This window comes from Bombina bombina, chromosome 2, assembly GCF_027579735.1.
Source record: "Bombina bombina isolate aBomBom1 chromosome 2, aBomBom1.pri, whole genome shotgun sequence".
Taxonomy (NCBI): domain Eukaryota; kingdom Metazoa; phylum Chordata; class Amphibia; order Anura; family Bombinatoridae; genus Bombina; species Bombina bombina.
Window position 1 is genome coordinate 937,394,868 of NC_069500.1, and position 14,327 is coordinate 937,409,194.

General features: G+C 39.4%; 1 protein-coding gene across 1 annotated transcript in view; it reads right to left on the reverse strand.

Annotated features, from left to right (window-relative positions):
• Positions 1–6,526: 6,526 nt before the first annotated feature.
• The window catches only part of SCARB2 (scavenger receptor class B member 2), a 365,930-nt gene continuing 358,129 nt past the window's right edge, over positions 6,527–14,327 (reverse strand). The window contains exon 12 of the mRNA XM_053703403.1: positions 6,527–12,098. Coding sequence (XP_053559378.1) covers positions 12,057–12,098 — 42 coding nt within the window. The 3' untranslated portion in view covers positions 6,527–12,056. The remainder of the gene's footprint in view (positions 12,099–14,327) is intronic.

Below are 14,327 nucleotides of genomic sequence, written 5' to 3' on the forward strand. Positions count from 1 at the left end.
TGGCTACCAGCCTGAGAATGAGAGGAAACGGTGGGAACACATAAGCTAGGTTGAAGGTCCAAGGTGCTACTAGTGCATCCACTAGAGTCGCCTTGGAATCCCTGGATCTGGACCCGTAGCAAGGAACCTTGAAGTTCTGACGAGACGCCATCAGATCCATGTCTGGAATGCCCCACAATTGAATTATTTGGGCAAAGATTTCCGGATGGAGTTCCCACTCCCCCGGATGAAACGTCTGACGACTCAGAAAATCCGCTTCCCAATTTTCCACTCCTGGGATGTGGATTGCAGACAAGTGGCAGGAGTGATACTCCGCCCATTGAATTATTTTGGTCACTTCTTCCATCGCCAGGGAACTCCTTGTTCCCCCCTGATGGTTGATATACGCAACAGTCGTCATGTTGTCTGATTGAAACCTTATGAATTTGGCCTTTGCTAGCTGAGGCCAAGCCTTGAGAGCATTGAATATCGCTCTCAGTTCCAGAATGTTTATCGGTAGAAGAGATTCTTCCCGAGACCAAAGACCCTGAGCTTTCAGGGGTTCCCAGACCGCGCCCCAGCCCACCAGACTGGCGTCGGTCGTGACAATGACCCACTCTGGTCTGCGGAAGCTCATCCCTTGTGACAGGTTGTCCAGGGTCAGCCACCAACGGAGTGAATCTCTGGTCATCTGATCTACTTGTATCGTCGGAGACAAGTCTGTATAATCCCCATTCCACTGTCTGAGCATGCACAGTTGTAATGGTCTTAGATGAATTCGCGCAAAAGGAACTATGTCCATTGCCGCAACCATCAAACCTATTACTTCCATGCACTGCGCTATGGAAGGAAGAAGAACAGAATGAAGTACTTGACAAGAGCTTAGAAGTCTTGATTTTCTGGCCTCTGTCAGAAAAATCTTCATTTCTAAGGAGTCTATTATTGTTCCCAAGAAGGGAACTCTTGTTGACGGAGATAGAGAACTTTTTTCTACGTTCACTTTCCACCCGTGAGATCTGAGAAAGGCTAGGACAATGTCCGTATGAGCCTTTGCTTGAGGCAGAGACGACGCTTGAATCAGTATGTCGTCCAAGTAAGGTACTACTGCAATGCCCCTTGGTCTTAGCACCGCTAGAAGGGACCCTAGTACCTTTGTGAAAATTCTTGGGGCAGTGGCTAATCCGAATGGAAGTGCCACGAACTGGTAATGTTTGTCCAGAAAGGCGAACCTTAGGAACCGATGATGTTCCTTGTGGATAGGAATATGTAGATACGCATCCTTTAAATCCACCGTGGTCATGAATTGACCTTCCTGGATGGTAGGAAGAATTGTCCGAATGGTTTCCATTTTGAACGATGGAACCCTGAGAAATTTGTTTAGGATCTTGAGATCCAAAATTGGTCTGAATGTTCCCTCTTTTTTGGGAACTATGAACAGATTGGAGTAGAATCCCATCCCTTGTTCTCTTAATGGAACAGGATGAATCACTCCCATTTTTAACAGGTCTTCTACACAATGTAAGAATGCCTGTCTTTTTATGTGGTCTGAAGACAATTGAGACCTGTGGAACCTTCCCCTTGGGGGTAGCTCCTTGAATTCCAGAAGATAACCTTGGGAGACTATTTCTAGCGCCCAAGGATCCAGAACATCTCTTGCCCAAGCCTGAGCGAAGAGAGAAAGTCTGCCCCCCACCAGATCCGGTCCCGGATCGGGGGCCAACATCTCATGCTGTCTTGGTAGCAGTGGCAGGTTTCTTGGCCTGCTTACCTTTGTTCCAGCCTTGCATTGGCCTCCAGGCTGGCTTGGTTTGAGAAGTATTACCCTCTTGCTTAGAGGATGTAGAACTTGAGGCTGGTCCGTTTCTGCGAAAGGGACGAAAATTAGGTTTATTTTTAGCCTTGAAAGACCTATCCTGAGGAAGGGCGTGGCCCTTTCCCCCAGTGATATCTGAAATAATCTCTTTCAAGTCAGGGCCAAACAGCGTTTTCCCCTTGAAAGGTATGTTAAGCAATTTGTTCTTGGAGGACGCATCCGCTGACCAAGACTTTAGCCAAAGCGCTCTGCGCGCCACAATAGCAAACCCTGAATTTTTCGCCGCTAATCTAGCTAAGTGCAAAGTGGCGTCTAAAGTAAAAGAGTTAGCCAGTTTAAGAGCATGAATTCTGTCCATAATCTCCTCATAAGAAGATTCTTTATCTAGCGACTTTTCTAGTTCATCGAACCAGAAACACGCCGCTGTAGTGACAGGAACAATGCATGAAATTGGTTGTAGAAGGTAACCTTGCTGAACAAACATCTTTTTAAGCAAACCTTCTAATTTTTTATCCATAGGATCTTTGAAAGCACAACTATCTTCTATAGGGATAGTAGTGCGTTTGTTTAGAGTAGAAACCGCCCCCTCGACCTTAGGGACTGTCTGCCATAAGTCCTTTCTGGGGTCAACCATAGGAAACAATTTCTTAAATATAGGGGGAGGGACAAAAGGTATGCCGGGCCTTTCCCATTCTTTGTTTACAATGTCCGCCACCCGCTTGGGTATAGGAAAAGCTTCGGGGGGCACCGGGACCTCTAGGAACTTGTCCATCTTACATAATTTCTCTGGAATTACCAAGTTGTCACAATCATCCAGAGTAGATAACACCTCCTTAAGCAGAGCGCGGAGATGTTCCAATTTAAATTTGAATGTAATAACATCAGGTTCAGCTAGTTGAGAAATTTTTCCTGAATCTGAAATTTCTCCCTCAGACAAAACCTCTCTGGCCCGTTCAGACTGGTGTAAGGGCATGTCAGAACCATTATCAGCAGCGTCCTCGTGCTCTTCAGTATCTAAAACAGAGCAGTCGCGCTTTCGCTGATAAGTGGGCATTTTGGCTAAAATGTTTTTAATAGAATTATCCATTACAGCCGTTAATTGTTGCATAGTAAGAAGTATTGGCGCACTAGATGTACTAGGGGCCTCCTGTGTGGGCAAGACTGGTGTAGACACAGGAGGGGATGATGCAGTACCATGCTTACTCCCCTCACTTGAGGAATCATCTTGGGCATCATTTTCTCTAAAATGTTTGTCATATGCATCACATCTATTTAAATGAGAAGGAACCTTGGCTTCCTCACATACAGAACATAGTCTATCTGATAGTTCAGACATGTTAAACAGGCATAAACTTGATAACAAAGTACAAAAAACGTTTTAAAATAAAACCGTTACTGTCACTTTAAATTTTAAACTGAACACACTTTATTACTGAATATGTGAAAAAGTATGAAGGAATTGTTCAAAATTCACCAAAATTTCACCACAGTGTCTTAAAGCCTTAAAAGTATTGCACACCAAATTTGGAAGCTTTAACTCTTAAAATAACGGAACCGGAGCCGTTTTTCTTTTTAACCCCTATACAGTCCCTGGTATCTGCTTTGCTGAGACCCAACCAAGCCCAGAGGGGAATACGATACCAAATGACGCCTTCTGAAAGCTTTTTCTGTGTATCTGAGCTCCTCACACATGCATCAGCATGCCTTGCTTCCCAAAAACAACTGCGCATTAGTGGCGCGAAAATGAGGCTCTGCCTATGATTAGAGAAGGCCCCCAGTGAAAAAGGTGTCCAATACAGTGCCTGCCGTTTTTTTAACATAATTCCCAAGATTAAAATAACTCCTCAAAGCTATAAACTATTAAAGATGCTTATAAAGTAATCGATTTAGCCCAGAAAAATGTCTACCAGTCTTTAAAGCCCTTGTGAAGCCCTTTATTCTTATTAATAAAATGGCTTACCGGATCCCATAGGGAAAATGACAGCTTCCAGCATTACCAAGTCTTGTTAGAAATGTGTCATACTTCAAGCAGCAAAGTCTGCACACTGTTTCCCCCAACTGAAGTTACTTCATCTCAACAGTCCTGTGTGGAAACAGCCATCGATTTTAGTAACGGTTGCTAAAATCATCTTCCTCTTACAAACAGAAATCTTCATCTCTTTTCTGTTTCAGAGTAAATAGTACATACCAGCACTATTTTAAAATAACAAACTCTTGATTGAAGAATAAAACTACATTTAAACACCAAAAAACTCTAAGCCATCTCCGTGGAGATGTTGCCTGTACAACGGCAAAGAGAATGACTGGGGAAGGCGGAGCCTAGGGGGGATCATGTGACCAGCTTTGCTGGGCTCTTTGCCATTTCCTGTTGGGGAAGAGAATATCCCACAAGTAAGGATGACGCCGTGGACCGGACACACCTATGTTGGAGAAATATGATTTAATATTTATAGGAGATTTTTATACTAGTGTGGTTTTCTATATCTAATGACTATATGATTATTACTGTGTAAATTTTGATATGAAACTGTTTTTTGTAGAAGTAATTTTAAGATTTTGTATAAAAATTATGTATAACTGTGGATATATGTTTTTCAGGTCTCTACTTCTGTGTCCACTAGAGGGGGTTCTTAGATTGTGTGAATATATGAGAAATACCACCTGTACAGGTAATTGGTCCCTCCCCTAAGTAAGGGTAGAGAAGGTGAATAGGAGTGTTCATTTGTATAACATGATTAAGGTCAATTGCTGACCGAAACGTCGTTGTTGTATGCTGTGATGTCTCACCAATAAATGATGTATGATACATAACTAAGGTGCTGTGGCTTTCCTTTGGATTTGTCGTAATTTAAAGCTGGAAAGATATTTTTAATATACCATAGGGAAACTTGACTACTACGCTGACCTAATATACTTATGGGAGTCCCATTTCCCACCAGACGGAAAAACTAGAATCCCCCCCCCCTATAATGTAAACACCAAACATACTCAGGCATAACTGGGCCAAGCCTTTGCCCTTGTTCCCCCTGACAGCTTGCAGAGGCATACATTTACTCACAAACCCTGGGTTAACACTACTGTATAATACACATTGAAATTATTTCTTTTTTTGTAACTTTAGCAAACCTTGTTAAACACTTTATATACTGTAGGTAACCACGCTGTAACTGTTTTTCTAACTGTTGATTGTATATATGGTCACTCCTCTCAATCTCTGCGCTAGCAGCAGAGAACCGTAGACTAGGACTACAAAAAGGCACCTCTCCAAGAACTTATCAAAGGACACTAAAAGCTCAAACACTGTGTGGAAGTGCAAGATGTTCTAACTATAGGAGACCGAGACCATACAGTATTTCTGTTGTAAAATCTCTTTATTGTTAAATCAAACTTGATAAATAAAAGATTATTAAAAAAAACATATCCCAAACTGCTACTAGGCCCAGAAAAACCTTACTAGCCCATGCTTTTAACTTAAAGGGATACTAAACTCAATTTTTTTCTTTCATGATTCAGATAGAGCATGAAATTTTAAGCAACCTTCTAATTTACTCCTATTATCAAATTTTCTTTGTTCTCTTGCTATTTTTATTTGAAAATCAGGAATGTACATCTTAGCAGCCAGCCCATTTTTAGGTTTAGAACCATGGATAGCGCTTGCTTATTGGTGGCTGACATTAAGCCACCAATAAGCAAGCAATGGGCCGGCTCCTATGCATCACATTCCTGCTTTTTAAATAAAGATAGCAAGAGAACAAAGAAAAATTGATATTAGGAGTAAATTAGAAAGTTGCTTAAAATTACATGCTCTGTCTGAATCATGAAAGGAAAAAAATTGTGTTTAGTGTCCCGTTAAAGGGATAGGAAAGTCAAAATGAAACTTGCATGATTCATATAGAGCATGTAATATTTTAAGACACTTTTAAATTCACTTTTTTAAATGTGCTCCCCCAGTCCTCAGCTTATCTCTCCTACCATACGAGCCGCCAAGCCGGACACTGGAAAGAACAGAGACAACCCCAACAGAGTTCTCTAGCTGCAGACACCAGTAGGGACAACAGTCTCTACGCGTTTTGTCTGTGTACAACCAGACTTTGTTGGTGTCGTCTCTGTTCTTTCCTGTGTGGCTTTGGCGGCTCATATGGTAGGAGAGATAAGCTGAGGACCGGGGTACTGCGAGAACTCTAGGGATTTTATCATTGCTTTTTGTTTTTTCTATTTTGTAAGTAGCCATTTGTGTGAGCGCTTACTTATTACATTATTTGCACCTGAGTGGGGTTGCGCTTTTGTTTTGTTTCTTTGTATCACAGTATTACCTTGATGTCAGTGAGTTTGGGAAATCTCTGTTCTCGTGAGCAGCAACCGACTTTAGGCAACCTTTAGTGACGTCAGCGACTTCCTGGAACCCTGACAGCGAACACTCATTGTACAAACTTCTGCAGGGAACCTTTTGTGACATTCCCAAAGGGGATAACTGGACTCACAAGGAACTTCTAGTGCCTGTTCCGGTATTGTGTAAGGTTGTAGAGTCTAGGAGGAGTGTACTCAGGACACTCCATTAAAAATGCATGATGGCCGCTGTTCTTATATCTATCTACTTGCCCGCTGGGCCAAAAGTTGTCTTCTGTTAAGTTTTTCTGTCACACCTTAGCGAGTTTTTACCGCACTACATCTCAGCAATAGCATTTATGGGAGGCAGGGATAAAGTTAGTGCACAGAAGAATAAAACACACAAGCCAAGCTTCAAAACTTTATTTGTGAACCAACCTGACAGTCATATTTTATTTTTTTAGTCACTTATTTTTTTGTTTCCAGTAAGTCTATAACAATACCATGTTTTATTGTTAAAAAGAAAAAAAAAATCTAAACATTGGCCCGACTGAAAACAGTGATTAAGAAATTACAAAACCCAACAAAAATAATACCTACAATACATCATATAAATCACGGATTAAAATTAAGAAGGAAGAAAAAGCACAGACAAAAAAAATCAGACTTCCATAAAACAATAGACAACTGGCTTCTATATCAGATATGAGACAATAAAGAATAATGTATTGTGAAGAATATTTATAAGATTTTTTATATACTAAATAAATAATATTAATAACATATTACTGCCCAATCATTATACATTTTGTGTTACAAGGTCAGCTTTATACAATTGACGGTCCCTGGACAATTACATAGTGGGCTTCTCTTGCATTAAAGGGGCTACTAGGTAATGTCATTCTTTTCTTATAAAACATCATAACATATATGTATGGAGGTCTTAAAACTTAAGTATTTTTGTGTGGGTTATTTTTAAATTAGTGCTCTGCAATTTTATGGCATTTCTGCAGCAAGGGTAGTAAATCTAATGAAGTTGTGTGTGCCTTTCATGTACTGGGCTATGGTTCAATTCAGTGTTTTTGATCAATTGGACCTTGACAAGGAAGGCTAGTGTTCCTGGCAGCTTGTGTTAAAGGGATATAAAACAGTGCTTATTTAGTAGAAAAAAATATGTTAAATCAAAGTAAACATAAAAAGTAGATTATGTTAAAAACCCCCAGCAAAGAACTTGTTTTCTTGGTAAATGAGCACTTCAAAATTCTCAGTGTAGTCACTGCTTACAGCTAAATCAGAGAGCAGAGATTATACAACTCGAGTTCTATTGTCACATGATTTTTGCAGCAAATTTCCTCTAAGGAGCATGGGCAGGAAGATTAGATGTCTCTTTGTCTTCCTATAGAGACCACAGCCCCCTTGTAGGGCTCTCACAGAAAGTAATGGACCCTGCGCAAATTAAAGGGATACTAAACACAAATTATTATTATTATTATTATCAGGTATTTGTAGAGCGCCAAAAGATTCCGCATTTTCTTTCATGATTCAGATAGTTCATGCATTTTTAAGCAACTTTTAGTTTACTCCAAGAGCTCAAGAGTCATCCCATTTTAGGTTCAGAACCCTGGATAGTGCTTGCTTATTGGTGGCTACATTTAGCCACCAATAAGCAAGCGTAACCCAGGTTCTGAACCAAAAATCTGCCGGCTCCTAAGCTTTACATTCCTGCTTTTTAAAAAAAAAATAAAGATAGCAAGAGAACAAAGAAAATTTGTTTATAGGAGTAAATTAGAAAGTTGCTTAAAGTTGCATGCTCTATCTGAATCATTAAAAAAAAAATCGGGTTTAGTATCCCTTTACGTTAAAAAATAATTAAAATAAAAGGTAAACTCATTTTAAAAAGATGAATACATATTCCACTGCTTAGAGTTTTTTGATTACAACAATGAAACAGACGTTTTTTTATCCCTTTAAATAACTAGTTTAGTGAGAGACATTGATTCTTTTACAGAGACATTATCTGGAGTCTGTAGTATTAGGTTTAGATACCAGATGGATGTCTTTGCAGTGTTTTACACCTGTATGGAGGTACTAGTGTAAAAGTCACCTGTAACCTGTGAAAGACGTCATCTCCTATCAATAGAATATCTGGCTTTATAGTGCATTTGCTGTTTAAATGAAAGACACATAATATGAAGTGGGTTGCAAATCTATTTAATACCATTTGTAGCCTGGGGACAAATATTATTTTATTATGGGCCCTAAAGTTCAAATTTTACTTTTATAATTCAGATAGAGCATGCAATTTTAAACAACTTTCCTATTTACTTCTTTTATCAAATGTCCTTTGTTCTCTTTGTATCCTATTTTGAAAAGCATACCTAGGTAGGCACAGGAACAACAATGTTCTGCTGGGAACTAACTGCTGATTGGTGACTGCACATTTATGCCTCTTATCATTGACTCACCTAATGTTTTGCAGCTAGCTCCCAGTAGTGCATTCCTGCTACTTCAACAAAGGATATCAAGAGAATGAAGCCAATTTGATAATGGAAGTGGTTTAAAATGGTATGCTCTATCAATGTCCCTTTAAGCCGTTTCACAATTTGCAGGTGGTTTTACGTAGTGCTAGTGGAGGACTTTACCGCGCATGAGCAAACATCTAGCGCTGCTGATCTGCTGCCTGTTGACAACCGCATATAAGTGCATAAAACTGTGCATAAGTTGTACATACGTGTGCAGATGTGTATGTAAATAATGCATTGTTCTCATTTGTGTCTAATTCACCAAAATCTCTTACACATTAATACAAATTCAGTGATTGTTCTAGAATTACTTTGTTTCCGTGTGTTAATGGTGAAAACAACTGTATAAAAGACATAACATGATAATAAAAACATTAGATATAATACAGTATTCAGTGTTTACGCTAATGCACTTTTTGCGGTCAAAAAAGCCTACTAAAAACTATATGTATTTAATGCAAAGCCAATTTGATCAATTCCCATTTAATCATACTGAAATATTTATAATCTATCTATACGTTTCTCACAAAGTTGAATTATACATGAAAAACAAAGCAAAATAATACATGTACACAGCTATCTCAGAAACCACAGAAATGTCCCAGTTTGGTATGAAATTCCCTTTTTTGATTTACAAATTGCAGCAGCCCCATGCAAAGAAAGGAGAACACTGCCTGCTACTTGTCTCTATCAGTGCCCAATCGTCCTCACCATGTGCAAAATGCTCAGCAACCATCTTGGATAAGGGAAAGTGCCAGTATGCTCTGACACTTAATCAAACATGGCCACTTAGTGCATTGGGTATGTGCAGAGTTCTTAGTGACCATGACAGATAGGTGATAGGCAATGATGACTACTGCTTTAATTTATTACAAAATATAACATTGCACACAGTCATCCACTTTCACATCTGCCACCAGCAGGAAGGGCACTCATTACTGAGGCATTCCTGTGCATTGAAATAGACACTGGATACAAAAATGTTCTGTCATACCTACGAAAGAGACTTTAATTAGAGGAATTCGAAAGTCATTTTTGTCTTTGTTGATTTTAAAAGTGGGTATTTTAACCCCTTAAGGACCAGCAACGTGCCTGGTCTTTCTATGGGGATTGCGCTTTTAATAGCGCGGTCTCGTCACCAGCAGTGAGACCGGGCTATTTCCGGTGACCAGCAGGAAGGACGGAGGGTATAATAGCACGGTCGCGCTATTATAAACAAGGAAACCCTTAACGACCAGTGACGTACATGGTACGTTCCGGTTGTTAAGGGGTTAAAATACTTATTTCAATGTGTTTTGTTCCTTTAAAAAAAAAAAATTGATTTCATGCTTGTGAGGGATTGTAACTGGCAGTCAAAAAAACTGAGCCAATGAGCAATTAATCCCCAGTTGTGTTGTTTGTGCACAGACATGCATCTCTTATTTCTTTAACTCATCCTTTTTTAATGCAACCATATTTTTAACATTAATTAACTGAATTGGTGCTCCTTCATATGTATGATGGAACAATTTTGAATTTAATGTCTTTTCCCTTTCTTCTTTTTTTTAAAAAGAAATCAGATCAGATACTGAAACATACAGATCATATACAGCACACAATATTTGTTTAATAAAACTCAATTATCTTTTGTTTAATCTTATAGCACTGCTTTAAAGGGACACTAAACTAAAAAAATAAATTTCGTGATTCAGACAGAGCATGCAATTTTAAGCAACTTTCTAATTTACTCCTATTATCAAATTTTCTTCACTCTCTTGGTATCTTTATTTGAAATGCAAGAATGTAAGTTTAGATGCCGGCCCATTTTTGGTGAATAACCTAGGTTATTCTTGCTGATTGGTGGATAAATTCATCCACCAATAAAAAAAAGTGCTGAACCAAAAAAGAAGCTTAGATGCCTTCTTTTTCAAATAAAGATAGCAAGTGAACGAAGAAAAATTGATAATAGGAGTAAATTAGAAAGTTACTTAAAATTGTATGCTCTATTTGAATCACGAAAGAAAAAAAATTGGGTTCAGTGTCCCTTTAATATTTTTTCCACTCTAACACAGTAAGAAACCTGTACACGTGTAAACAAAGAAACAAGTCGGTCAGTCATTTTATGACTACAACTTTGAATTGGAGTTAAAGGGGCATGAAACCCAAAATGTTTTCTTTCATGATTCAGGCAGAGCATACAATTTTACACAACTTTCCAATGTACTTATTTATTTAATTTTCTTTGTTCTCTTGTTGAAAAGCATACCTAGGTAGGCTCAGGACCTGGGAGCTAGCTTCTGATGGGTGGCTGCACATATATGCCTCTAGTGATTGGCTTACTGATGTGTTCAACCAACAACCAGTAGTGCATTGCTGCTCCTTCAAGAAAGGTACCAAAAGGAATGAAGCAACATTGATAATAGAAGTAAATTGGAAAGTTGCTTAAATTTGTATGCTCTATATGAATCATGAAAGAACATTTTTGGGTTTCAGGTCCGTTTTAACCCTTTGAGTGCTAAGCACTTTCCCACCTGGGTGCTAAGCTGATTTAATTGATTTTTTTATTTTGTGAAAAAAAAAGTTTTAATGTTTTCAGACTTACACTGTTGGAAATGTTAGGTGATTGCCTTTCCAATTGTGGGTCTTGGGGGTCTGTAGCTGCTTAGATGCCTGAGATACAGGCTTCTAAGCAGCATGCCCCTTTTCCCTATACTTTGTATTGACAAATTGTTAATAAAGTTGCGCAAGGACGACATCACGTCTTTGCGCGTGACGTCACCACGCAAAACGTGATGCCCCGGTGATGCCTGTCACTCTACAGGCACTATCGCCGGGGTAGGACCGGTTGGCACCCCCCAGATCTCCCTCAAGGTGGGAGAGTGCTAGTGGCGGCTCTGAGCCGTCATTAGCACCAGAGTGGGAAACTCTGTGACGGCTCAGCGTTGTCATTAGCACTCAAAGGGTTAATTAATATTAAAAAAAAAAAATCTGCAGAAAACCAGTATGTGTTATGTCCCAATAATAGCTCCAACAAGAATTATAGTAACTTTAGACCAGAGTAGACATTGTCCTACTATATGTACAAGCAATGATTTTGTAAGTGTAGTATTTTTATTTAACACAACTACATTGTTCTCTACACAAAACAACAGACTTAACTGTAAGTGTATTATTATTATATTAAAAAAAACAAAAAAAAAACACTAAAATCAGAAAGTGAACACATTATGGGTCATCCCAGTTAGTAAAACTGTGCTTCTGGTACACAATTCTTTATAATGTAATGTCAGATGTTGTTTGCTGTACAACAGGAACATGAAGAATACAACTGACTACAGTTTCAAAGACAGCAACAACTCTTCTTGCTTCTTGTAGTTATGATCTTTGTTTTATTAATTAGTTTGCATAGTTATTATGTCTATGGATTAAATTACTAGTTAAGATGTTCTTATAAGAGGGCCTCTTTCTTCTTCTGACCCCTAGATAAAAAATAGAAATAAAATAAAAAAGAGAATTAAAATCTTTGTTTCTAAAATCAAAAATTGTAGGTTCATTTAATCTGTATTTTTTTCTAATTTTAAAATTTACATATTGTAAACATTTGTTAAAATATAGTCAGTAAGGAAACTTTTGTAAAACATGATATAAACATAATACAAACATAATATAACAAATATGACTTCTTCCATAACAGAAATATGTACAAAAACAACAATATATAGCAGTTGTACTTAATCACATTTATTAAGTTATCTATGCCCTAATAAAATGGTTGTTAGACAATAAATGCACAATAAACAGGGAATACAAAAGCACAGGGGGGCTGATTATCTAAACTTTGCTGGTTTTGACGTGGTTTTTCATGCCGACCCTCGCAGGGGCTGCCATGTTGGAATTATCTTATAAAAGGGGCAGTCCCTGCGAGTGGCGACATGTCTCCTATAGAAAGTAATGGGGCTTGCTGGAAAGGAAACTTCGATGTGTAGGGAGAAGTGAGTAGGTGGCACACTTTAAAAATTCATTCCTGCCTCAAAAAAATTAACACATTACGCTGCATTCTGCATATAGCATTTTACAATCGTCTATTTTTGTATACATGTGTTTTCTCGCCACCTTTTAGTTTGTGGGAAAAAATTGAGATCTGTAGGGCAGAAATGCTTAGATAAGTACTGTTGGATTTGAGAGAAAATTTCATACACGCCCATGCTCAACACATTTTATGATAAAAACATAAATTATGCTTACCTGATAATGTAATTTTCTTCTGAAGGGAAGAGACCATAGCTGCATTCATTACTTTTGGGAATTCAGAACCTGGCCACCAGGAGGAGGCAAAGACACCCCAGCCATTCCCCCACTTCCCTCATCCCCCAGTCATTCTGTCAAGGGAACAAGGAACAGTAGGAGAAATATCAGGGTGAAAAAAGGTGCCAGAAGAACAAAAAATGTACAGCCGCCTCATAGAGATAAAAACACGGGCGGGAGCTGTGGACTCTCCCCTTCAGAAGAAAATGAAATTATCAGATAAGCATAATTTATGTTTTTCTTCTTAAAAGGGAAGAGTCCACAGCTGCATTCATTACTTTTGGGAAAACAATACCGAAGCTAGAGGACACTGAATACAATGGTGGGTACAAAAGGTGGCCCTTCGAAAGGCACCACAGCCTGAATTACTCAACACTCAAAAAGAAAAAAAAAGTACAAATGACGCAGAGAAACACTAAAAGCCCAGGTAACTGCACATCAGTTACATCACCGGCAAAGCCGAACTAGAGACCACTCAGACCTAGAGTCCGTCAGGTCCAAACAACCTCTGAAGCGTCTGCCCTACGGTACACAACACCCAAGAAGGTACCCGGCTAAAGACAAGGGAACCCGAGACCAGGAAAATCCAAAGGAACTTTTCCCACTCAACACCTAGAAATCAACCCATGGTTGTCTTTACAAAGGCAACACCCAGAGAGACAAACTCCCTAGAACACAAGGACCCAAAAAGAAGGAATCATACACAGAGAACATGTCCTCAAAGGGACTTGAGGAACCCCTCATGTCCCCCAATCCCATACCATACCCTAAGGTACTCCAGGAAATTCATGAGTCCTCCGATGCTCCATAACATATCTAGATTTGGAGGCAAGATAGACGGAGACAGCAGGAACAGGATAAATATCCCAGCAGTTAGAACAGAGCTCTCACAGAAAAACTCAAACCGTCTGTGAACTCTCAAAGACCAGCCTCCAAAAGGAAGGCTGACCCTATCGCTAACTCAAAACCTCCTAAAGGCGCGTCAAGCTAGTTAGCATCCAGACAAACGCAAGTAGCTGTAAATGGATACACCATCACTAAGCAAATCGCTGTGGATGGTTCCAACTGTAAACCACCAAGGGCGTACAGCCCACCGAATAGCGGCTCCAAGAAGCGTCCCCTCCCGGCACCAGATGCCAGTAGAAAGATAGAGGACATCCAAAGTCCTCCCTCAAAAAAAGGTCCAACAGCAGAAACAGTCAACACTGCATAGAGTAACCGATCCCTAACCTTCCCTCTGGGATAACGGTCCCAGCCCAAAGGCTAGTCAAAAGACTGAAGATGAGAGTCCCGGACTACAGGAGAGAAGAGAGGATCAACGAGGAACAAAATCCCCTGTTAGACCGCTGCTACAAACGGCATGCTACCGTGAGTCAAAGAAACATTGTGCTTGGGTACGAGAC